Source organism: Siphateles boraxobius, unplaced genomic scaffold (assembly GCF_051911475.1).
Source record: "Siphateles boraxobius isolate OS27281-9 unplaced genomic scaffold, OSU_SipBor_1 148, whole genome shotgun sequence".
NCBI classification, from domain to species: Eukaryota; Metazoa; Chordata; class Actinopteri; order Cypriniformes; family Leuciscidae; genus Siphateles; species Siphateles boraxobius.
Window position 1 is genome coordinate 67,327 of NW_027508753.1, and position 26,441 is coordinate 93,767.

Here is a 26,441-nt window from a genome sequence, read left to right on the forward strand (position 1 = left end):
ATTTTAATGAACCCTTATTGTAACACTTTTGAGTGTGATCTAAAAAACACTCACAGGAGAGTTAATTTAACACTGGAGTTTTTGCTGTGTATATATAGATGAAGTGTGATCTTGACGCATTTGTCAATGCAACTCTTCTGTAAGTTGTGGTTTCACAAGCATAAACTTGGTAACCTAATAAAAGCTTCATGGTGCACACACACACACACACACACCTCATGGTGCACACAAACTGCCGTGAGGTTTTGTGCTAGAACAGAGTTTGCTTCCGATACAGTAAATGTTCTCAATGTACCATAAGACTGAATCTATACTGTAGTTGATCTTTACAGATGAAGGGTGAGTTACAGTAATGTCTCTACCATGGTAATCTGTTTACAGTATTACATGGCATACATACTGTAATGTAAAATGCTGTATTTGATGCCATATTTTCTCCCTTCTTCTGATGCATCTCTAATCAATTTGATGTTATACAGAGAGAGTAATGTTATTTACTGAACCTGTGTTGGATCTGATGCCGGCAATTAAACCAGTTCCCTTCAGCTGTGACGAGGCGTGCCATTTGCGTACCGGTCTTTTTTCCTATTATTATTCTTACTTTAATAAATGTTATTCTTTTTGAGCATTATCCAACGTGTTGTCTCCTTCTTTGTCGCGGCTTTCGAGACGGACGTGACAGTTAGGGGCAGGTGTGTGTGGTATGAGTAGGTTTAAGGTTGGGTTAAGGTGTAAGGAATGGGTCAACAGTGTAATTACAAATGTAATTACATACATTAATTACAGCTGTGATTACATGCAGGTATTTTCAAAATATAAATACAATGTAAAAACATGTATGTACACAATAAGTCCGTTGTATAGAATTATTCATTTCAATGTTAGTACATATTAGTTAAGCTACTTAATAAAAAAGTTTGACCGAAATGGTCGAAAAAAGTGCACTTTTGATGATCTGTTGTGATATTAGCTCTAAAGTTTTGAAAATGTACACCTTACTTCAAAATGGTACCAAAGCGAATACATTTTTTTTAAGTAAACCGAACAAGCAACACAATGTGTTAGTGATGTTATGCAAAACGATTGTGTAAATGAAACAAACAAACAAAAAAAAAGAACATAAAAAATTACTCTGAGGACACTGTATTGGGTCACTTAAAAACAACTATATTTCATTATGATGACATTGTTTTCTCTGACAAATTTGGGGTTTCCATCACTCGTTTCTGGTTCGATACTTCAAAATGCGCATTAAAAACAGGGTGATGGAAACATAGCTAGAGGAAGTTACCAACCAGAGGAGGAGCTTATGATGTTTAAAGGAGGAGCTGTAACTATATATAATGAAGAGAAAGAGCTGTAACTATATATAATGAAGAGGAGGAGCTGTAACTATATATAATGAAGAGGAGGAGCTGTAACTATATATAATGAAGAGGAGGAGCTGTAAATATATATAATGAAGAGAAAGACTGACAGAAACAGAAATGTCTGATAAGTGTGATCTGTGTCTGCTGGGACTGATCATTCTCTCTTCACTTCTCACAGGTAAAGAAATCTGTATTTTCTCTAAAGACATTTAGTGGAATTAGTCTGGAAAGAGTTAATTTGAACATACTCAGTTTATTCTTGCACACATTAACGTTGTGATCTCAGAGTTGTGTATTGATACACACAGATCATACTGTATTATTCCTGAAACTGGACATAGTGTCACTCAAACATCTGATGATGAAGAATGATCTTCATATTAAGAGTGTGTCAGTGATTTGAACAGCTCTCTGATAAAGACTAATAGTTTATTCTGGAGAGTGTGTTGTTTGCTTTAAGTGAGAAAAAAGGGTAACACATTACAATAAGTGTATCTGAATAATCATGTACTAATGAATTAATTCTTAATTCAACATTAACTAATAATTATTGAAGGCACGACCTAATCATGAACCAATGAAGAGTTTTCCTGAACTACAACTGGAGTCATTATGATTCACGCATGAATAACGGCAGCCTTAACTACGTTATACATATTTGATAATTAATGCATTCATTAACAGTTATGGATAAACCTAATCAAACCAGGCACACGGGAAGCCCTGTTTTCACATTTACATTTATTCATTTTAAGCATTTAGTCATTTATTTATTTGTAATAAACACTTAAAGTGGGCTATTTAAAAAGTGTTTGGACTATTTATATTTTAAATTATGTTTTTAAAACATAAGCGCAGTGTGAGCTCATATTGTGTGTGCGTAGAAATAATTAATTTGTATTTCCTGTCGCTGTGTAGGCTCTTTTATTGTGTGCGTATGAACGGCCCAATAACCCTTTTATTTAAAGGCTTAATTTATGTCCCGTAGACCAGTCCGTTGCATTACGATTGAAAGCAGTATCAATAATATCAAAAATGTGATGTGCAGTCAAGTTTGTTTGTGTGTGTGTGTGTGTGTGTGTGTGTTTGTGTGCTGTTTAAACGAGTGTTCTCACCGATACACTTGTTGTGATTCGCGGAGTTTTGACGAGTTTTATAGACTTGATGTGTTTCTTATTCAAAAATGGTGACCTAAAAAAAAAAAACAGCACCCCAAACTAAAACATCTTCCCGCACCCCTGAATCAAACTGCCTCTTTTAGAAGGAATCAGAAGTATGTAACCAGCAGAAAAAAGGTGTGGCACCATTAAGAGCTGCACGCTCCCGGTTGAATGGTCTGCTTTGAATGTGCGTCTCGAGCACTCCATGCGGGTTATTTCTGTTTGATGCTCATTTTTAAGTTATTTTGTTTAGTTAATAAGGCTGTGGACGGTCAAACGTGTCTGACAGACAGTTACAGGAATTATACTGGGGAATTAAGTGCGAGTTGTGAAATCCCAATCGCCTCTGAAATGACTGCAGCTAAGGCCCTGTCCCAAATGACACACTCCGGACTTGTGGACTTCCTCAGAGTCCACACTTTGGTGATGTCATGTAGTGCAGACCTACAGGGCCCTTGGCGAGTCCACGAGGGCGCATTGAGAGGTATTTTTGGGACGGACTCGATCGAGCCTTATCCCTCTCCATACAGAGCCGAATAAACTGAAAGATCATCTCATCAGTCCCTTTATTAGATCAAAATCACAAATATCCTGTAAGGCCCTGTCCCAAAGTGCACACTCCAGACTGATCGAGACTGCCCCTCCAGCCGAAATGGGGTCCGGGTTTTACAGTGCCTACCTCATTGTCCCGGAGAAATCCGGACAATCCTGGACCTGCGCATCTGAACCGCCCCCTTCACAGGCTGCCGTTCAAGATGCTACTGGCCAAACGCATTTTCGGATGTGTGCGGCCACCGGATTGGTTTGCAGAGATCGACCTGAAGGACGCCTACTTTTATATCTCCGTCTCCGACTCAGACCGCTCCTGCGGTTTGCTGTCAAGGGCCGCGCATATCAGTACGCTGTTCTCCCATTCGGGCTAGCCCTGTCTCCTCGCGCCTTCATGAAGGTTGTCGAGGCAGCCCTTGTTCCTCCATGGGAACACGGGGTTCGCATCCTGAACTATCTCGGCGACTGGCAATCCTAGCTCACTCTTGAGACCAGGTTTGCGAACACTGGGGCCCAGTGCTTGTGCACCTAGCTCGTCTGGGCCTTCGGGTCAACTGGGGAAAGAGTAAACTTTGCCCCGTGCAGAGGATCTCTTCTCTCGGTATCGACTCGGTCGCCTTCTCCTCTCAGCCACTGCTGACTTGCCTGAGTCTATCAAGCGCAAGAGTGCGGTTCCACTGAAGTTATTTCAGAGGCTCCTGGGGCATATGGCATACGCAGCTGCAACATCGCCGCTCGGATTGCTCATATGGGACCGCTTCAGCTTTGGCTTCGCGACCGAGTCCCGAGGTGGGCATGGCAACACGGCACCCTCCGAGTACCAGTTACTCCGACCTGCCATCAGACCTTAACCCCGTGGTCGAACCTCAGTTTTCTATGGGCCCGAGCTTCCCGGCATGTTGTTGTAACGACAGATGCCTCCACCACGGGCTGGGGCGCCATGTGCAATGGACGTGCTGCCGCGGGCTCCTGGACAGGACCCCAGCGCCTATGGCACGTCAATTGCCTTGAGTTGCTGGCTGTACGTCTTGCTCTGCGCCGCTTCCGGGCTGTGCTCAAGGGTCAACACGTACTAGTCCGATCAGACAATACTGCCAGCGTACATCAACCGTCAAGGTTGGGTTGGAGATGGGTTGGAGCGATGGCTGTCTCCCTCCACCCTAAAAGTCTATGTCGCCGCCATTGCCGCACAGCATGACTTTGTTGAAGGTAAGTCCTTGGGAAAGCACGACCTGATCGTCAGGTTCCTCAGAGGAGCGAGGAGACTGAATCCTCCTCGCCTTCCTCTCGTTCCCTCTTGGGACCTCTCAGTGGTGTTAACTACCCTGCAGAGTGCTCCCTTTGAGCCTCTGCAATTAGTGGAGCCTAATTTCCTGTCAATGAAGACAGCGCTCCTGGTTGCACTGGCCTCCATCAAGAGGGTAGGGGACCTGCACGCATTCTACGTTGATGAAGCGTGCCTGGAATTCGGGCCGGCTTACTCTCACGTGATCCTGAGACCCCGGCCTGGATATGTGCCCAAGGTTCCTACCACTCCCCTTCGGGACCAGGTAGTGAACCTGCAAGCGCTGCCCCTGGAGGAGGCAGACCCAGCCTTGGCACTGCTCTGTCCAGTACGCGCTCTTCGCGCCTATGTTGATAGAACGCAGTGTTTCAGGACCTTAGACCAGCTCTTTGTCTGTTATGGTGTGAAGCTGATGGGAAAGGCTCTCTCCAAGCAAATGTTGTCTCACTGGAAAAGATAGTGGACGCCATTGCTTTGGCATACCAGCTGCAAGGTCGACCGTGCCCCCTTGGTGTGACTGCCCACTCCACCCGGAGTGTGGCGTCCTCTTGGGCTCTAGCGCATGGCGCCTCGCAAACAGACATCTGCAGAGCTGCAGGCTGGGCGACCCCGAACAGATTCGCCAGATTCTATAATCTCCGAGTGGAGCCTGTGTCCTCTCATGTCGCTTCAACTAGCTAGTACTGGACCCATTCAGGTGTCTTCACTTGCTCGCCATTCCACTCCACGGACTGGATACGTGCGATATTCTCCTCAGGTGAGCTTCCCGAAAGCCCTGACTTCCTCCAGCACTGCTGACGTCGGTGCCAGTGTCTATTGCCTGCGCGTCGGCTAGGTGCCTCCCACATGTGTATTTCCACTGTAAGCCTCTCTGAGCATGTGTCTTTCCCTTGGCAAGCCACCTTGCCCCCCCTGGGGTTGAAATATTCCACCTGCGGCTGGACACCCCAGTGTTCTCCATATGCATCCCTCCGAGTCATATGTGTATATTCTAAGTCCCCCCCCCCTCTGGGTTGGCAATAATTGCATATTTCCTCTAAGCTATGGGATATGCTCCCCAGTGTACCTTGCTATTCCTGTGCTAGATTGGAGTCCTTCATCCGTGCTAGTCTCACGACAGCGATCTCAGATTTACGCAGGGCACTGGAAGACAGCCGAGAAGGTGGCGTGATTAGACTGGTAACCCCATTCGTCGTCATCCGACATAACTCGGAGTGACAACGAAAGGGAACGTCTCGGTTACGCAAGTAACCCTCGTTCCCTGAGTAGGGAACGGAGACGTTACGTCTTCCTGCCACTTTCCGCTGTACCGCGGGGATCGCCTGAGTTCAATCTCGGCTCCTCAGCAAAGAAAATATCTGCATGTTGCCGGCGTCCTCCTTTTATACCCACGAGGTAAGGCGGAGATACGCTATGCAAATTCCGCAGACCCATGGCATTTCTTTGCCATTGGCTCGTTTTGTAATACTCGAAGTGGATAGGCTTTTTAAGCGAAACCCCATTCGTCGTCATCCGACGTAACGTCTCCATTCCCTACTCAGGGAACGAGGGTTACATACGTAACCGAGACGTTTTGCAGGCTTGCAAAGTGGTAAAAAAAAAAAAAAAATCTCTGCAAACATAATTTTGTTTTTGAGTTTTCCTTCTTCAGAAGTGCAACACTCTTTTTTACGGTGTTGTGCAATCATTTTTTCAGAGTTTCGAATTTGTCACTGTTCTCCCAGTGTTTTTGTTTGTTTTCCAGATTTGAAACCTTGTAAATGGTGATCTTAAAACTGGTGTGCGAATAGGTGAAAAAAACAACACCCACTTTGCACAGATACGCCCACACAGTTGCGGGGTGAGCTCGCGACTCACGTGATTTGTGGCAGCGTTGTCTGAAACTCTGAAACTCAGACTGAGCAAAATGAAGCTTCGCAACCTCGCAACTTAAAAAAAAGCCTGGATTGAGGGCCTTTCGCTCTTAGCCAATGCTTTGCTGTCTGCTGACGTACAGTCCAATCACAAGTCGTATTTACTGGAAATATGGAACACGATCGGGGCCAATAGTCTTTAAACGAAACGCGTGAAATTTGACCGCGTCAACACGCTGTCAGATTGTGTGCAGGGTTAGGGTTAGGGTTAGGTTAGGTAAACTGATTTGAACGCTGATCGCACGGATTGGAGCACCGGATTCGCCATCTTTGCCCCCAGGTCCCTACTGTTAGAAACCAGCTTGCGGGCTCGGGGCCACACGAGAGTCTCAGGCTGAACAGTAGGGAAGCGAGGAACTCCTGGGGCTGGCTCTGTGCTGGAACGAAACTCTGGCTGGATGGTTTTCGCGACGTGACGTGCAGGCTTGGGCAGACTGATGTGGAATGCAGGCTCGGTGGGGTTGGCGTGGATTTCAGGCTGAATGTATCCCACGGTAAAAGTTGAGCCGCTCAACCAGAGGGCATGGTCTATGTATTGAGCCAGGGAAAAATGAATCTTCCCACCTGGCAAACAAGACCGGATAGGTTCATTTACACCTATCCTAAATAGGTCCTTAAGAGCCACATCATTGAAGTCCAACAGATGAGAGCGTTCACAAAACTCTACCACATAATGCTCAGGAGAGACAGAACTGCTGGATCCATACCGTCGAATATCTGTTTCCTGTTGGAGGCTTCCACTGTTTTTTTTTTTTTTTTTTTAATGGTTGGTCGTTCTGTCAGGTTGTGTGCAGGTTGCCGAAGACGAGGACAAGAGAATAGCAGTATAGTTGATTTATTTACAAACTTAACTTTCTGCAACATACAGGAACAAAAGAACAAAACTCCAGGACTTCAGAAAACACAACCATACAAGGACGACGACCAACAAACACTGGGGGAAAACACAAGGCTTAAATGAACAGGGACTAATAGGACAATTAACAGAACACAGGTGAAGAAACTGAACACAAACGAGGAGCGGGAAAACTAACAGGACTGAACCAAAATCACAAAGACGGGGGAGAAACTAGATCTCAAAACAGAACTTAAACACATTGAAACATGACACACGCACTGTTTGTCCGCGTTAACGTGGCAATTTTTTACGTGTTTCTTTTGAACGTGTAGACACGCTCATTTTGGTTGTGTTAAGGCGTCAGTTGTCGTCACGTTACTTTAGTGCGTGTAAAGACGCACCGTTTTACCATGTTAAGACGACCAATTTGAATGTGTTTCTTAACGCGCACATTCTGTATGTATTGAAGTGTAATATTTAAAAAAAGCAGACTTACCTTTATATGTACCTAAATATTAATCCTTTAGTTTATTGTGGCATTGCTTTACTGACTACTGTGCTAGAGTAAAGTAATGTTACAATGTAGCCTATATTAAGTAGGTCAAGTGTTAATTATCCATATTATACAATTATTATAATGCATATGGCTTATTATTTGTTTTTGTTTTAAGTTATAATTTCCAAAAGTATTATAGGCTAACTTACACAGCACATATTTATAACACACACACACACACACACACACACTTATTCACTTTCACATAGCCTAATAATGTTTTGTAATTTGGTGTTTAATTGGTTGTATAGTTTGTTTCTGCTGTTCTGTCTGTATTGTTTCCATGAACATCATCTTGGCTGCTGCAGGCTGATGAGTGCTATTATAAAATTAAAATTATGTATCTTGATATTCATTATACTTTTATTATTAATATGTTATTTACCCATAAACTTGTCTTTAGGAATCCATAAGTTATAGTGGCAATAATAACTTTGTTAATATAATACCGGTAGATCATGCATTAAGTGTCTCTGCTGTCCTTTTGTGGGAAAAAATGACATAAAATGGCATTTAATGGTTATTGCCACTAGATGGCCTTAATGTGTGTACCTGATCGCGAGAAAGAACGTAGGACAACTTAAAAGGGCATGACAAATCATGACATAGGGCTGACATAACACAACGTACCAATGCATTATCCCTCATGAACAATTATAACGACTGATGTTTGCATACGTGTACCATTACGACATCCTTCATGAATAAACATGACTTCTGATGTTTGTATACATATATGCCAATCAGAGACATACGTACCATCGCGTTACATATGCAAATATAGTCTCAAATACAGCAATTTCATTGGCTACTGTGCTTTTTGACGCGTTAACGGGAACAAACATTGGCCCCGATCGTGTTCCATATTTCCGGTAAATACGACTTGTGATTGGACTGTACGTCAGCAGACAGCAAAGCATTGGCCAAGAACAGAAGCAGACACCTCTGCTTTTAAATATCATTAGTTCATGTTGAATTAAGTATTAATTTAGAGATTAGTACATGATTGTTCATATACCCTTATTGTAAAGCGTTACCGGAAAGACTGTATGATTTGAATCTTCTGCTTGATATGCTGGTATGATTTATGGTTTAATTTATTAATAAATATCATAATGATCACTGAGATATAACTGTGTTTCAGGTATCAGTGGAGTGGATCATGAGTTCATCAGTTCTGGTGTAAATGTGCGTCTGTCCTGTAATAATGCTCTTTCTGACTGCAAATCAACTACATGGATCTATAACAGATTCAGACATTCAGCAGTTGAACTGATTTCTGGAGGGATAAAGAAGAAAAACACAGAGAGACTGAGTCTGGAGTCTGACTGCTCTCTGAACATCAATAATGTCACAGAAGAAGATTATGGATATTACACCTGCCAACAATGTATAGATCACAAAAAACAAGGAACTGATGCACGTGTTTTTCTGCATGTTCTTCATGGTAAGTTTATGATTATGTGGTCAATTTACTGTAAAATTCTTCTTTTAAACTCAGATGATGATTGAAGAGTCTGTGATTTGTGTCTTGTGTTCAGTTTCAGTGTCTCCATCATCATCATCATCATCATCATCATCTTCATCTTCATCATCTTCATCCTCACAGACTGAGATCAGTCCAGGCCGCTCTGTGACTCTCTCCTGTCAGTTGTATTCTGGATTCTCCTGTGATGATTGGGTTCGTTCTGAGGGATTTGAGCTGTTGTGGGTGAATCAGGCTGGTGTTGATCTGAAGAAAGACTCCAGATATCAGATATCATCATCATCATCACATCAACATCGCTGTATCATCACTCTGACTACAACACTCCTGAATGAAGATAACAACAGAGAGTGGAGATGTCAGCTTACTCGCAGAAATCAACTCCATACCTCAGTCACATACACTGTCAAGTATTCAGGTGAGAAAACACTCTTTTCTGACAGATTTGTGAAAACTTTCACAGACTAGATCTACTCTTTCTGATGACTTCATACGTTTGGCAATTGTAAAATATTAGTGGTCATCAGTAAGTCATAAATAGCATGTAAAATCCTTATAATTCACAATATTGAACTCCTACATGGATTATACATTAAATATTGCATAAATCTATTAAAGCCTAGTATGACCCATGTAGGAGTTCAGTTATAGGAATTATAAGGCTTAATGTCATTCATTCAGGAAAGCAGGAATAAATGATACAGTAACATCTCTCTTCTCAACTACTGCCACTGTAAGCTGTGATGATTGAACACAAACTGCATGTCATGTTATGATCAATGTGTAAATATGATGTTAATGTCCTACAGGTGATGCGTCTGAACATTCATCTTCTGCAGCTCCAGTCGCTTCAACAACACTGACTCCAGTCAGAAGCTCAAACTCTGAGAAGAAATCAAGCCCAACTACAGCAGCAGCTCCTACACAAGGTTCATGATCACATGATCACTGTCACACATCATCACTCTCGCTTCAGTGGTTTGATCCCACCACAATAAAATCAACCTGATAATTTCTTGAATTCAGTATTGAAACCTCAAAGGATATTATGTTCATGCATTCAAATATGATATATTTATATTTACATCTTGTTTTTAATAGTTGTAACATCAGCTACAGCAACAGCAACAGCACTGACTCCAGACACCACAGCAAACTTTCTGACTCCAGGTGTTTATGTTCATCAGAGGTGTCAAGTAACGAAGTACAAATACTTCGTTACCTTACTTAAGTAGAAATGTTGGGTATCTATACTTTACTTGAGTAATTATTTTTCAGCCGACTTTTTACTTCTACTCCTTACATTTTCACGCAATTATCTTTACTTTCTACTCCTTACATTTTAAAAATAGCATTCATTCCGGCTTATCATCGTTCAAAAAATGGCCAATTACACAAATGTTTAATAGATCTGAGTCCCGCCTCCTGAACATCGCTAAACTGATTGGCTTTGTGTTTTCTTTCTAACTTGTGAGAGGCTGTTACATTTGGTTGTGCGAAGCATCAAAGAGAGAGAGAGAGAGAGAGAGAGAGAGAGATTGATTACATTATAGGATCAAAATATCCTCATAAAGATGGCAATATAACCCTACATTATAGGATCAAAATATCCTCATAAAGATGGCAATATAACCCTACATTATAGGATCAAAATATCCTCATAAAGATGGCAATATCCTAAATCCTTGTCGGGAATTCATTTTTTTTTTTCTAAGCGATGTTTTTTGAAAATGCAGAAAGTTATCTGTGATAGGGTTAGTGTAGGGGGGTAGAATACACAGTTTGTAAAGTATGAAAATCATTATGTCTATGGAAAGTCCCCATAAAACATGAAAAAATAACATTGCTTGGTCTGTTGAAATGAGAGGCCTGTTTGATCAAGTTGAACCCTCGTCATCCCAGTCTCATCAGCTGGACTGAAAGAAGTTTCAGTGCACTTAGGACGCTGAAAACATGTCTCAGAGCAATGGTCACAATGACACTTGACAGTATTGCTGTGTGTCGTGTCTAACAGGACAAACTTGACAGTACTGATGCAAAACATATGCCAACAGTTCATTTCTGTTAAAGGGATAAGTTCACTTATTTAAAAATGAAAATTCTGTCATCATTTACTCACTCTCAAGTTGTTTCAAACCAGATTCTTTCTTCTGCTTAACACAAAAGAAGATATTTTAAAGAATGTCGATAACCAAACAGTTGATGGTAGCCATTGACTTCCACAGTATATTTTTTTTTTTCCTACAATGGAAGTCAATGGCTACAATCAACTGTTTGGTTATCGACATTCTTCAAAATATCTTCTTTTGTGTTCAGCAGAAGAAAGAAACTGGTTTGAAACAACTTGAGAGTGAGTACCTTAAATGATTTTTGTTTTTGGGTGAACTATATCCTTTTAATGAAAGATGCCGACGTGTTTGGCTTCTTTAAAAAGCAAGGAACAAGACAGTATTGCACTATTGCATTGCACTATGATCGGAGTAAAGTTAGGTCTCTGTTAAACTGCCTCCTTGTCTTATTAGTCACCTGTAACATTACAGAATTAACGTATTGTTATGGTCAATATAGACTAAAAACTTGAATACATTATCCTATTAATTTCCTGATTCCTCCACTTCTGTGGATGTCCCCAGTCCCCACTAATCTCAAAATCAAACCTACGCCCTTAAAGAGAAGTATAAACATATACCATTTCGATGATAACATGCCTCTGAAGTTTGACTTTTTGCACCATTACAATACTTATAGGCAACTAGTCATCATATCTTCCTCTCCATGAAACACATGTCAATGCTCAGTAGTACACACATATGGTTCTTTAATGTATTTGCATTTTACTAAAATGGAAATTGGACTGAAATTCATTTTCTATGGGCATATATGCGGCTGAAACAGGTGCATCCCAAATTTTTCAACATTAACATTTTAATATAACGTCATAGTCATGGCCTTTATAAAAATGTTTTTTGAGGAGGTGGTAGTGCTGTAGCGCGTCCTAAGCTTTTGTCCTTAATGGCATTTTTTTCCTTGCATTACTTTTACTTTTATACTTTAAGTAGTTTTGAAACCAGTACTTTTACACTTTTACTTGAGTAAAAAGCTTGAGTTGATACTTCTACAGAAGTCTTTTTAAACCCTAGTATCTATACTTCTACTTGAGTAATGAATGTGAATACTTTTGACACCTCTGATGTTCATCATCCTCATTTGACCGACTCATTGAGTTTTCTAGAATCAGTTTCTGAATCCTCTCTGGAGTTGTTCGAACAGCTGATCACAAATTTTTATTTGTCATTAAATGTGTTTAGTTTGTAATATACATCACTTTCTAATTCCATTCTCTTGTACATCACCTACAATCCCGTAATGTAAAAAGTACCTGTCATTAAATGTCAGACACATCATTCTCATCCAGACAATCCTAAACTATCATGTCACAATCATTTAGTTAACATATGAGGTACAGTCTGTTAGTGTACAGATATCAATATCAATTTCTATAAAATCATCATCACAAGCATCAATTTACTTGCAGTGATTGTTGTTGCCGCTTCATTCGCTCTTCTCCTTCTGGCTCTTATTCTCTGTGTGATTCGTAAAAAAAGAGCAGGTGAGTTTTTCATATTTTGTAACAACAGACAAAAACATTTGATAAAATAAATATGTAATTGAGACAAATTTATTTCTCTGAAAGTGAAGAGAAATAATGTTTCTATTCTACAACACTAGAATTCTTCTAGACTCTTTTAAAAACGATTGTCATCTGCATTAGAGACTGTGTGTGTGTTTGATCATAAACTTTCCGTGACATTATGTTTCAGGGAACAGAAGAGGGACTGGTGACTCTGTGGTAAGTATTAATAACCATGAGTTATTAATGTCTATAAGGACTGACCCGGAAATATGACACTCTTATTAGTCTTAGTTTGCCTGTTCTTTGTCTGAGTGTGTATTCGCCTGTTCTTTGTCTGAGTGTGTGTTCGCCTGTTCTTTGTCTGAGTGTGTGTTCGTCTGTTCTTTGTCTGAGTGTGTGTTCGTCTGTTCTTTGTCTGAGTGTGTGTTCGTCTGTTCTTTGTCTGAGTGTGTGTTCGCCTGTTCTTTGTCTGATTCCTTCATCTGATTGATTTTTGAAGGCAGCACAGATCTGTCCTTCACTGCATTTGATATCCCACAATCCTGTGGTTTACATTCTGTGACAGTTGAACTAGAAAATTAAAGATGGCGTCTGAAAGTTGCGGAAGTTTGTGTGTAATTGTACATATTTGATTAACGTTTTTCATTTATGATGCCATTTCTAGCAAGAAATTACTATTTTAGTCATTAAATCTTCACTTAGTTTTCACCAAAGCTTGCTCTATTTTGCTGTAGAAATCAGTTTCGTGAGGAACGTTTGTGTGCAAGCGCTGCCTGCAAAGCAATTGCCTGATAGGACAGTGAGACAACAAGTCACTGCCTACGTTTTCGGATGCAGCCATTGTGTTTTCTTTCGCTCATGTTTTGCCAGTTCGTTGTAATTAAGGGGCTGTTTACACGACAATGTTTTCAACCAAAAACATAAAACTTTTTATGCACTTTGGCCGTTTATTTACACGACAACGGCGTTTTGGGTGCCTGAAAATGCAAAGTTTTGAAAATGGGTTTCAAAGTGCAAGTTTTTGAAAACACTCTCCATGTAAACAACAAAAACGTGAATCTGTGAAGACGATGACGTCATGCACATGCATATTACTTGTTCAGTCTATAGTGTTTCATCGCCATCTAGTGGCCAGGAAGCAGATTATAGCGCTTTTAGTTGTTTCCACAGATCCGTGTGAATGGGGATCGTTTTGACAATGGTGTCGTCTGTACTCAGAAAACGTCTCAGGTTACGACTGTAACCTATGTTCCCTTAGAACATGGAACGAGACAATACGTCAACGACGTTATGGGGAACGCCTCAGGCGTGACAGGTGTCTGAAATCACTATCAAATCACGTCAATCATATTGACCGGCGACAGCCCGTGAATCATTAGCGTGAATGATCAACGTGCGACCTGGAAGTATAAAGGGGCGCCTTGCACACATGACAAATCACCTTATCGTCTGAAGGGACTGTACGGTAGGCAAGCCCCGAGGCATGGCAGGGAGACGTATTGTCTCGTTCCCTGTTCTCAGGGAACATAGGTTACAGTCGTAACCTGAGACGTTCCCTTTCGAAGGGAACTCAACAATACGTCAACGGCGTTATGGGGAACGATATACCAACTCCGCCATGCTAAGGGGAGTGCATGCCAAGTGGCAGTGACAACTGTCAGAACCAGCAACTTCAAATGAAACGCTAGAACCACTCACCCTCAGGTCACACTGGGCTGTCAGTGACAGCATTCCCTACGGTCATAGCCCAAGCTACAGCCTCACAGAAAAACCTTCATAAATATGGTTAAATAAAAGGTATACCTGGGCCGGCTCCGGGCCTGGGACCACAGCTTCCAATTAGAAGGGGTCCCTTCTAGGGAATGTGGCTAGGGAACCCGAAGGAACCCCAGCCAGTCACTATTCAGGAGAACGTACTCACCCCGAAATGCCACCAGGACGGCCTGACCTGGCGTCAGTACATAGACACTTAGTCTGGCCAAATCCTGTCTGTCTGAAGACAGAGCCTCTGGACAACAAAGCCTTAAGAAAGGCATCCAACCCGAGGGACTGCGAAGCTGGCAGTGAACCACTCGGCCCGGATCTCAGAGACGGGATATCCCGGAGAGTATGACTCAGCATAGTGCTTTCCGACCCTTGCTAGCGAGGGGAGTTTCTCTACTCGATCCACGGATCAACCCAGTGTCTGTGTTTCAAAACACTGAGGAGGCCTGTGAAGGCCATAAAGGCTGATCTAACTGGGAGGCCTCACGAGAGGCCTACGACCGTCTGACCAGACTCAGGAAGCCGCATGCTCATAGAGACCCTCGGTGAGGGGAGCACAAGGTCTGCCTGGTAGGCAAACCAGGCTGTAGGCAGAAAAGGTTCCGGGAGGGAACCAATAGCAGAGAATGAACACTTTAGCGAGCCAGGGCGCAAGCTCGCCTTCAGCAGCTGCCTATTAAGGCTAGCTGAAACTGATAGCAAGAGACCACTAGCTTCATAAACCCAGCACCACTAGGGAGCGTTACAGGGAGGCCCGGAGAGGCCTACTACCTGATAGCCAACGTAAGTGGGAATTCACCTTCAGGGAGGCACGTGAGGCCTACTACCTGATAACCACAGTATGTGGGGTGCTCACCTTCGGTGAGGCCCAGAGAGGCCTACTACCTGAAAACCACTACTACCTGATAACCACAGTACGTGGGAACTCACCTTCAGGGAGGCCCGGTGAGGCCTGCTACCCTACAACCACAGTATGTGGGGAGCTCACCTTCAGGGAGACCTGGAGAGGCCTACTACCTGGTAACCACAAACTGTGGGAACTCACCTTCAGGGAGGCCTGGTGAGGCCTACTACCTGACCGTTCTCAATCAAGGAGGCCTGGAGGAGCCTACTACCTGATAATCACAGTATGTGGGAACTCACCTTCAGGGAGGCCTGGTGAGGCCTACTACCTTTGACAGCCAAAAAACGTCGGAGCCCACATCCTAGGGAGGCCCAGAACGGCCTACTACCTGACAGCCACAATATTTGGAAGATCACATTCAGGGAGGCCCAGAGAGGCCTACTACCTGATAGCCAACGTAAGTGGGAATTCGCCTTCAGGGCGGCCGGGTGAGGCCTACTACCTGATAACCATCTTAAGTGGGAATTCACCTTCAGGGAGGCCTGAGTGGCCTACTACCTGATAACCACTGGTAGCTTTGAGCCCTGAGTCCGGGTGATAGTATAAGGTGGCCTGCTAAGGCCAGCCAGCTGGGGACTCGCCTATCAGGGAGGCCTGGTCGGGCCTACTAGCTAATAGCAAGTCATATTCTGCCATAAAGTACACTGTTGGGAACCATACTACACAAGCATAATTTACTAATGGGTTTCCAGTAGCGCTATAAGGTATGTCCCACAATGTTGGGACCCACAATGGTAGGCCTGTTTAAGGCCTACTACCCATCAGTGAGTCAACTGCCCGAACCACCAAGGCCAACCATGTAAAGTGAGCTGGCCTACAGTGCCCTCTAGGGGGCTGTCCAATCAAGGAGGCCTGCTGAGGCCTACTACCTAATGGCCTTCGTTGGCAGAAAAACTGTTTACACAGCGCCTACAGCATCCTGGTGCCTAATCACATTGCCCATGGCAGTGTACTCCGCAAGAAAGCTAGCACCCTTAAAACAAGGGGAGTACAACATACGCCACTCTGCCTCAACGGAGGCCCCAGTTAGTCAGGGGCCTACCATCTATGCATGGGCGTCAGCTCAGGGCAATGCTCTGGCTTCAGGGGAGCGTACTTCGACCAAAGAAGAAGTGAAGCTTACTTCATACTCGACCCGAGCCATAGTGGTGCGAGGTAGGATAAAACAGAACTGGGAGTGAAGTGCTCAGACCTACCTGTATCACAGGTGAATACTCACACCTCACCCTGAGGTTACCAGGGTGCGGGCCTGCCAGCGGCTCTAGGGGTGACAGAAATGTATCTGTGCCCAACCTAGGGTAGTGGGGGCTTGAATGAAAGCCAACCACCTACAACCTAGCGCTCGAGCAGTAGCTCAGCGAGGTGAGTGAAGCCTAAACTGGCGGCCTAAATCCGTAGGCCAGTTCTGCACGGCAGGGTCGGGCAGGAAACCCAGTCTTCTTCTTCAGTCTGAAGCGAAAGATGGCCTAACCCTGCTCAGTAAAGACATATATACCACGGAGGCCTATTTGAGGCCTACCATGTCCTTATAAACCATCCTCTGCACCACGCTGCATTACTCTAGTCACCCCAGAATGCAGAGAAGGGGGCGGGCCTTGGCCAAACGACTCCCATGGCAGGAGGCTGTTTATTCAGGGATGCTAGAAACCTACATTCACAAAGTGAAGGGTCAGAGGAAGAAATGCTAAAATTTTTAGCAGAGCGCCTCTATTATCCCTGGCACAGCCTAGGCCAGCTACAGAGGCGGCCCTGGTGAGGGCCAGCCTGCAAGCATAGATCTATCTGAGGGCTCGGAGGAGCCACAGCCTTACTAAAGAATATAGTCTGTATTATTCCATACAAAGGGCTGCAGAATCGCTCAGCCTAATGAAAACCCAAACAGAGCTCAAGGGGCGACATACTCAGGAAGAAGTCAAACGGACCCGTGGGCCGGACATAAGATCTATCTGAAGCTCTAGCATCAGTCAACACTCTAAGTAAAACAATTTTAAGAGAGAGACCAACCACTCTACCCTGAGGTGGCTAGCAGCCCGAAGGCTAACACAGTTACCGTTCTGGCCACCTAACGGGGAACTTCAGGGCCCTGATAATCCAATAAAGTTCTCTTACCTTATTACTTTGACATGACCCCATGACTCTATACAGGGAACGAGGTCTGTAAAGAGAAATATGTTATTTTTTAATCACAAAAAATACTCTTTGAAAAGACCAGCAGCACACCTGCGGCGTGCAAAGTGAAGACTCGCCAGATAGTTCTTTACAAACCTGGGATCCGCCACTTTACATGCCTGAAAGGGGCGTTTCCACTAACCAAGCCTAGGTGGGCCTGATGTTATGAACGCCTGGGGGTCAGAAGAGAGAGTGCAGATTTCATGACCCTCCGGGGAGGTTATCCATTACCGACGCTGTGTGCGTTTGCGCTGGATAACCTCCCTCAAATCTCTTCTGTTGCGGGAGTCACGCCTTCTCTGCGACCTGCTCCTCAAGGGAGGGGGCGCACGAGAGGCGACACTGGCACGCTGGCCCTGCCTACGGTCCTCAGACCATGAAGGGCCAGGCCCTCCCGCTTGCCGGGGTACGGACGCGGATCTCAGCGGTATACAAGTTTTAAATGCTGCTGAGCGCGCCTTCGCCTCCCTGAACTTCCCCACCACCGCCTCTACGGAGGTGCCGAAGAGTTCGGAAGGCGAAACCGGCGAATCGAGGAGAAAGGCTTTTTCTTTCCCCCCGATGTCGGCTAGATTTAACCACAGATGCCTCTCCGTGGCCACCATCGCCGCCATCGACCGTCCGATCGCGGCAGCGGTTTGCTTGGTAGCCCGGAGAGCCAGATCTGTGGTGCGGCGCAGCTCAGCCACCGCCTCGGGGGACATCCCTGCCCCCTGGTCGAGATCCCCCAGCAGGTCGGCCTGGTACACCTGTAATACTGCCATTGTGTGCAGTGCAGCACCGGCCTGACCTGCTGCCGTGTATGCTCTGCCATTCAAACGAGCCGTTGTTTTCAGCGGTTTGGATGGCAGGGTTGGAGCTTTCAGTGTCGCTGCCCGCCCAGACACGAGATAGTTCGCGAACGTCTCGTCAATGGGCGGCATTGACACGTACCCATACTCTCCAATCCCCTCCACATCAGCGAAACTGGCCCGCTGATGTAGGTGAATACGGGCAGAGTATGGGCTCTTCCATGCCCTCTCGATCTCCGTATGGAGATCAGGAAGAAATGGAAGTCTCACCTGAGCTGGAGGTGTATGGCCGGGGAGAAACCGATCGTCGAGCCTACCGCGAGCGATCTCTCCTCTAGCGCGCTGCCAAGGCCAGACGAGAGCGGAGCGTTTTAAGGGAAAAACGCTCGCAGTTCGCACAGAGGGTTCCCTCGAGAACCTCCCGTGCGTGCTCTTCACCCAAGCAAAAAACGCACAGCTCGTGTGTGTCGGCCGGTGTCAGAAACCTCGGACACGGGTCAGCACACTTACGAAAACAATCTGCCTTAGCTGTGCGTTTCATCTTTCTCTTACCTCGTAACTTGAATAGCGTTTTCAAACAAACAGTCCCTGAAGACGATGAGATGATTTGTCATGTGTGCAAGGCGCCCCTTTATACTTCCAGGTCGCACGTTGATCATTCACGCTAATGATTCACGGGCTGTCGCCGGTCAATATGATTGACGTGATTTGATAGTGATTTCAGACACCTGTCACGCCTGAGGCGTTCCCCATAACGTCGTTGACGTATTGTTGAGTTCCCTTCGAAAGGGAACTCAAAGGACAAACTTCTCAGTTTTAAGCATATCGTTTTCGTGTAAACATACCCTGAGTGTGTTGTGCTGCCTGTTACTAATTGCTCATTGTTCTAGTTGTGGATTTCATCATGTGTTGTCCCTGTTGTGTGGATCAAGTCAAGTCAAACATCCTGTCATGTTACAATAGAATCTGTCATCATAACGTCATGTCTGTATAATAGATTTTCACAAAACATTTATGTGAAATTGCCAGGACACACGTTTTACACATATATTACCTGAACATTTGCAGCACCTGAGTCAAATATTTTTGATGGATGGCATTTAATAGCTTGATTTTTCCATATTTCCATTGATGTTTAGGAGCAGATAGATGATGTGACTTATACTGAAGTCGCTGCGTACAGTAAAAAACGAGGAAAAAAGAACAAGGTGAGCAAACACTTCCTTGATGTTGTCCAGCTTCACTCAACATGATAGATCAATTCAATTCAAATTTATTTGTATAGCGCATTTTACAATACATATTGTTTCAAAGCAGCTTTACAGAGAGTGCATTTCAGAAATGTACATAGAAAAATACAGTTAGTTAATCATGTATTAATTTAGGGCATAACATATCGCCGGCGTTGAGTCGTCTCTTCACAGGCGTTTAGTCATCTCATCGCAGGTGTTGGGGCATCTGAATTCTCCGTGAGAGGCTGGATACAAACTGGAGCTGACGAACGCTATTTACCTCGGGACTAGCATCCCGAGATAACAGCAGAAAGGCAGATGGGAAATAATTAGCATAGCTGCTGTTCATAATATTAATGCATTCGATCTGATTCAACAGTAGTATAAAAGGTAAGCATTATGTGAATGCTTGGCTAAAGAGATGCGTCACATCGAGTCTGGGCCTCGAACAATATCAGGAAGGCTATTCCAGAGTTTAGGAGCTAAATGCGAGAACGCCCTCTCTCCTTTATTGGACTTAGATATCCTAGGAATGACCAGAAGCCTCGAATTTAGTGATCTTAAAGAACGCGTTGGATTGTAGGGCAATAGAAGGTCCATTAAATACACGGGAGCTAAACCATTTAGGGCTTTATAGGTCAGTAGTAATTCTTTGTAAATGATACGAAACTTAATAGGTAACCAGTGTAGAGATGATAAAATTGGTGTTATATGATCATATTTTCTTGACCGAGTAAGAACTCTTGCAGCTGCATTTTGCACTAACTGTAGCTTGTTTATTGAGGATGCAGGACAGCCAGCTAATAAAGCATTACAGTAATCTAGTCTTGAGGTCATGAATGCATGAACTAACTTTCCTGCATCAGAAACAGATAGCATGTTACGTAGCTTAGCAATATTTCTAAGGTGGAAAAAGGCTGTTCTTGTAACATATGAAATATGATTTTCGAAAGACAAGTTGTGGTCTAGTATAACACCCAGGTCTTTTACTGTCGTGGATAAAGTAACAGGACATCCTTCTAATTTAAAGCTGTATTGTACAAGGTTTTGTGGGTAGTTTTTTTTTACCAATAAGTAATACCTCCGTTTTATCTGAATTTAATAGCAGGAAATTACATGTCATCCAGCATTTTATATCTTTAAGACACTCTTTCAATTTAGATAAGTTAGTGTTTTCATCTGGTCGCGATGAAATATATAATTGAGTGTCATCAGCATAACAGTGGAAATTACTTCCATGTTTTCTTATAATATTACCAAGTGGCAGCATATATATTGAGAATAGCAGAGGGCCTAACACCGATCCTTGCGGCACTCCATAGTCTACTGACGTTATCTTCGATTTTTCCCCATTTTAACGGTACCATTTAAAATGGTAACGGTCTGATAAGTACAATCTAAACCAGCTTAATGCCTGTCCCTTAACACCAGTGTAGTTTAGTGCTCGTTCGACACTATAGATCATAAACTACTCTTGGATCGACTACAAAGATCGAGTAGAACTAGTATTGAGATACAGCCTTGGTCAGAAGCTAAAAGTAAATCATTTGTAATTTTAACTAGCGCAGTTTCTGTGCTCTGATGCGGTCTGAATCCTGACTGAAATTTTTCATAGATATCATTTTCTTGCAAGAAAGAGCACAATTGGCACTTTTTCTAGTATTTTAGACATAAATGGAAGATTTGAAATGGGTCTGTAATTTGCTAGGTTATTTGGATCTAATTGCGGTTTCTTAATGAGAGGTTTTATTACTGCCAGTTTGAATATTCTTGGAACATGACCTAAAAATAAAGACGAGTTAATAATATAGAGAAGAGGCTCTTCCACTACAGGTAACACTTCTTTCAGTAGTTTAGTGGGTATTGGATCTAATAAACATGTTGTTGGTTTAGATGCAATGATAAGTTTATTTAGCTCATCATGTCCTATACAGTAGTTGTAAAGCGGTGTAGTTGTTCTTGAGGGGTGATAATTGAGGCTGAATCATAAGACACCATAAAAGATTGTACCTTTACAATTGTGTTTCTGATGCTTTCTATTTTCTCAGTGAAGTAATTCATAAAATCATTACTACTATACTGTAGCGGAATATTTTGCTCTGGTGATGTCTGTTTATTTGTTAGTCTAGCCACGGTGTTAAATATTATTTTGATTATTTTCTATTAGTTTGTGGAGATGCTCAGCCCTGGCTGCTTTTAGAGCCTTTTTATAACGTGACATACTCTCTTTCCACGCGATTCTAAAGACCTCTAAATTAGTTTGTCTCCATTTACGCTCTAAGTTACGAGTTTCTCTCTTGATAACATGCGTAGCACTGTTGTACCATGGTGCTTTAGTTTTCTCTCTAACCTTTTTTAATCTAATTGGTGCAACAATTTCTAATGTACTAGAGAAAATGGTGCTCAAACTGCTAGTCATTTCCTCTAGTTCATCTGTTTGTTTGGGCTCACTGAGCAGCTGAGATAGATCAGGTAAGCTATTTGAGAATCTATCTATAGTGGTTGGAAGGATTGTTCTGCCTGGTCAATAACGTGGTGCAACATGACAAATTTCAGCAGTACGTATTATGCAAGTTACCATGTAATGATCAGTGACATCACTTTGTGGTATAATTTCTATATCGGTTGGATTGGTTCCATATGATATAATTAAATCTAGTGTATGATTTAGACGATGAGTGGGACCACTGACGTTTTGCTTGACCCCAAAGGAGTTTAATAAATCTTTAAACGCAGCCCCTAACGCATCATTTGTGTTATCTATGTGTATGTTAAAATCTCCAACAATTATTGCTTTATTGACATTGACCAATAGATCTGAGAGAAAGTCTGCAAACTCTTTTAGGAAATCAGCGTAAGGCCCTGGAGGTCTATATACAGTAGCCAAGGCTAGAGATAATAGGGATTTCTTTTGTACATCTAAGAGCGTAACATTTAGCACAAGTACTTCAAACGAATTAAACCTGTGACCTGTTTTCTGAGTAACATTTAAAATATGTCTATAGATTGTTGCAACACCGCAGCCACGACCAATCAGACGGGGCTCATGCTTATAACAGTATCCTGGTGGAGTAGACTGATTTAGACTGAAATACTCATTTGGTGTAAGCCACGTAGGGCTGTGCAATTAATCGAATTTTGATTTCAATTTCGATTTTGGCTCCCAACGATCTCCAAAATAGTACAATCGAGTAAAATCGGTTATTTTGTCTGGTGTTCTGAATGACTCGCGCACGCGCACATCCACCCCTCCGGAAGCCATAAACACTCTCAGCCTATACAGTCATAAACTGCAAGCACAATAAACTTCACAATAACAATTGGCTAATTTAATATAGACTGGAGTGAGACCATAGACGTCTCTCGAGCTGTCGCGATCTCTTTCTGCTCGATCACTGTAGCGCCTCAGTTAAAGCGAACAGCAGCGAGCGCACGTGACCTGATCATCTGTTCCGCTTTACAGCACGAAACACATCGAGAATGAACACAGAGAGCGACATTAAAATGTGTCTGCTTGTCCTGGAAAAGGGGATTTTTAAGTTTCAAGTAAAAGAGAGTTTTACTTGCCCGACTGATCGAAGCGCGAGATGATTTTGATCTTGTACAGTCCGTGTAAACAAAGATTGGTAATGGATAGTTTCTGGAAGCTGCGCTGCCTTTGTGAGAGAGACATTAGTGGACAAATCAAAACAAATGAGCCTGACAGCTCACTCAAAAACTCACAGAAGAAACATACTGAGGTAGAAATGTTGAGTTTTTTTATTTATTTATAATAGGCTATATGATAGTTAAGTAACATAACACGACTAAGGGCTGTTCTATAATATCACGATTGCAAATGTTACACTGAATTTATAGTTTTATAAACAAGTATTTTGCATTTTAGACGCAATATTGACTGGTTTTGTTCTATTTCACAGACGAAAATAGTTACAAAAGAAAAGCATCACTAAGCGCTGTGTTTTTTTATACTGTATGATTCATTTGAACGAATCGTTTTAATGAATGACTCAATGATTCATTTATTAAGACAATCACTTGTCGCCACCTATTGATTTATTGTTTAAAGGCAAAGGCATCATTGAATTTATTTTTTATTTTATTATTTGTTTAAACATTAATCTCATAATTTTTTTACAGCTGTAATTTTGCAGTGTAAATTAATTTAATGGATAACAGCCCTTTTTATTAAAACTGAATTTGATCAAATGTAAGAATTTGACATAAAACATATTTTTAGTAAGGTTTAATAAATTGTCCTTTATAAAGGCAAATAACGCCCTGGTGACCCTCTACAACAAATTACTTTGTAAACATGTCACCTTTTTCACCACTTGTGAGTTTGCAGGTCTGTTTAATATTTCAAAAATTACAACAAATGTTCAAATTTAGATTTTTTTAAGAATTGTTGAAAGGTGTCTTTTAATAAATGCAACATGTTCCCAAAGTCATGTGAAATAATCGTGTTACATAATAGTGATTTCAATACTGACGAAAATAATCGTGATTATGATTTTTTTCCATAATCGAGCAGCCCTAAAGCCAGGTTTCAGTAAGGCAAAGTACATCGAACATATTATCTGTCACCATTTCATTTACAATAACCGCCTTAGGTGTGAGCGATCTAATGTTTAGAAGACCTAGCTTTAGAAATTGTTTTTGTTCACTGATATTGAGATTTTCTGGTTTAATTACAATAAGATTTTTCTTAGATCCTACAGTAGATTTATTGTTTGGCCTCACTAAACGAGGAATAGACACAATTGATATAAGTAGTGTAGAACATTATAACTAAGTTGGGACAGCAAAGACTGTGATTTGGACTTTGACTTACTAGTCAGATGGTGTGTAACGTCTTGGAGATGTTGTCCGACAGAACAGCGCTCCGATTCTGCTGGGGTACAGGCCATCAGCACGGTAGAGCCAAGGTCGCTCCCAGAACAGATTCCAAATATTTACAAAGAGCAGTTTCTGTGCATTACACCATGACATTAACCATTCATTTAGTGCAAATAATCTCCTGAACCTTTCATGTCCTTGTCGGCACGTGGGAAGCGGTCCAGACACGGTGACCGTTGCTTCAGGCGATGTTCTGCGTACCGTTTCGATCGGGCTCCTGTAGTCCTTCTTCAGAACCTCCGTCTGCCGCAGCCTGATGACGTTCACCCCCGCGTGCAGCAACACAGCTCCGACGCGCTCGTCACCGTTCAGGATCTCGGGAACATGTGCAGCGACATCTAGAACACGAGCTCCAGGAAAGCAGTAAGTGCGCACCTTACCTTTACCTGAGGTAGCGCGGACATGACGGACGATGGAACTGCCGATGATCACAGTGCCGTCGCGTTCCGACTCGCGAAGGGGGGAGAAGCGGTTCCGGGTGGAGATCTGGAAGATCGGGAGGGGCGGAGAGGTTCTTGCTCTGGTCCTGGCTCGTGTCTTCCGCTGTGGGATCACCCAGGGTCCATGGTGTCGTGTTGGTGCCGGAGTGAATGAAGTCAGGGATGATCGAATCCTTGGTGCTTGGGTCCTGTGCCCAGAAACGCACGGAGTAGACTAGGTCGGAGTCAAAAAGTTACTAACCACTGACTTATGAGCATCGGCGCGTGATGTTTCAAGCGCTGATCGGGGATCTCGCAGCTCGGCTTGCCTCTCTAGTAGATCACGGATCTGCTTCTCCACGGACTCCAGCTCCAACAGCACCGAATGCAGCTCGAATGTGTCCTCACCTAAACTCAGAGGTAACGTTAGACACGCATCTGATATATTCGCCATTATAACAGATCAACAATAATTTAGTAGTGATACTACCAATATCACTACTAATTTAGGACTGAAATCCTGGATAGAACCATATCCTTTCAGTGAAACTGGTTTAAATAAGACGATCGATAGGCGAGAGGCCACGCGTGCAATGCTAGCGGGCTAAAGGCTAGTAGCGGAAAATCGAAAAATTGGATATAAGTAGCGATATCAAAGCAATCCGAATGTTTTTTTAAGGAATAGTATTGAAGATATGTTCACATGCTGTAAAAATAGAAAATGCTTGGTTTATAAATTAGTGTAAAGAAGGAAGTCAAGGATTATGAATCAATTCGACGGAGCTCCAAACACAAACTGCGTGCGCGTGCGAGAGCAGTCAAAAAACCAGTGTGTATTTTCAGTGTGATAGTGTGTAACTTCTTCTTATATGCAGTTAATCTGGATTTGTGTGATTATATGCAGTTCTTCATGAATTGAGCTCAAACAACATGCTGTAATAATTGTGGGTTAAAACAACTGTGATGTTCATTCAGGTTCGCTGTGATGATAAAGTGACGTATGCTTCCATCAGAGGAGCAAAAGCTGGATCTCAGGAGAACTGCAGTCAACTTTATGCCTCTGTGAACAAGAACAAATCAGTCAAATAATTATACAAAACCCACTTGAGCAGAGAAATATCAATCTAATATACCTGAATCCTAATGATTTCATTCATTATTAATACTTTCAATGTCTTTTACATGTTAACAAACAAATTGTAATGAATTGTTGTCTTTTGTCCTCTTTGTGTTCTGGCTTTGAGTTCTAGCGCTTTCAGAACTGTTTTAATAACCTTTGGTCTAGTTTTAATTTAGCAATATGGAGCTAGTGTGACTACCGGTACATATTTCCAGTAGTATTTTCAGAGCGATGAACTCACTGTTGAGGTTTGGAAACATAAGTGTGAGAACTCAGTTAGTTTAACCACACATGTTATTAGAGAAACACGTGTGGTTAAATAAGAGAGAGAAAGAAGAGGAACTGACATCTT

General features: G+C 42.8%; 2 protein-coding genes across 2 annotated transcripts in view; one reads left to right on the forward strand and one right to left on the reverse strand.

Moving 5' to 3' along the window:
- Nucleotides 1-1,405: 1,405 nt before the first annotated feature.
- On the forward strand, nt 1,406-26,412 carry LOC143738535 (uncharacterized). Its single transcript, XM_077230527.1, has 8 exons — nt 1,406-1,548; nt 8,816-9,148; nt 9,219-9,575; nt 9,967-10,086; nt 12,693-12,767; nt 12,979-13,007; nt 19,559-19,627; nt 25,945-26,412. Exons 1-8 carry the CDS (start codon nt 1,488-1,490, stop codon nt 26,056-26,058), a joined length of 1,158 nt encoding a protein of 385 aa, XP_077086642.1. The 5' UTR covers nt 1,406-1,487; the 3' UTR covers nt 26,059-26,412.
- The window catches only part of LOC143738532 (uncharacterized), a 158,364-nt gene continuing 157,859 nt past the window's right edge, over nt 25,937-26,441 (reverse strand). The window contains exon 8 of the mRNA XM_077230524.1: nt 25,937-26,029. The gene's annotated coding sequence lies outside the window, so the exon portion shown is untranslated. The remainder of the gene's footprint in view (nt 26,030-26,441) is intronic.

Bases quoted from the DNA above. Each gene is read 5' to 3' on its own strand.
- LOC143738535 (XM_077230527.1), top strand. From the start codon at position 1,488: ATGTCTGATAAGTGTGATCTGTGTCTGCTGGGACTGATCATTCTCTCT. The intron at 9,149-9,218 runs GTAAAATTCTTC...GTTCAGTTTCAG, and splicing joins GATTATGTGGTCAATTTACT to TGTCTCCATCATCATCATCA. The intron at 12,768-12,978 runs GTGAGTTTTTCA...ATTATGTTTCAG, and splicing joins GATTCGTAAAAAAAGAGCAG to GGAACAGAAGAGGGACTGGT.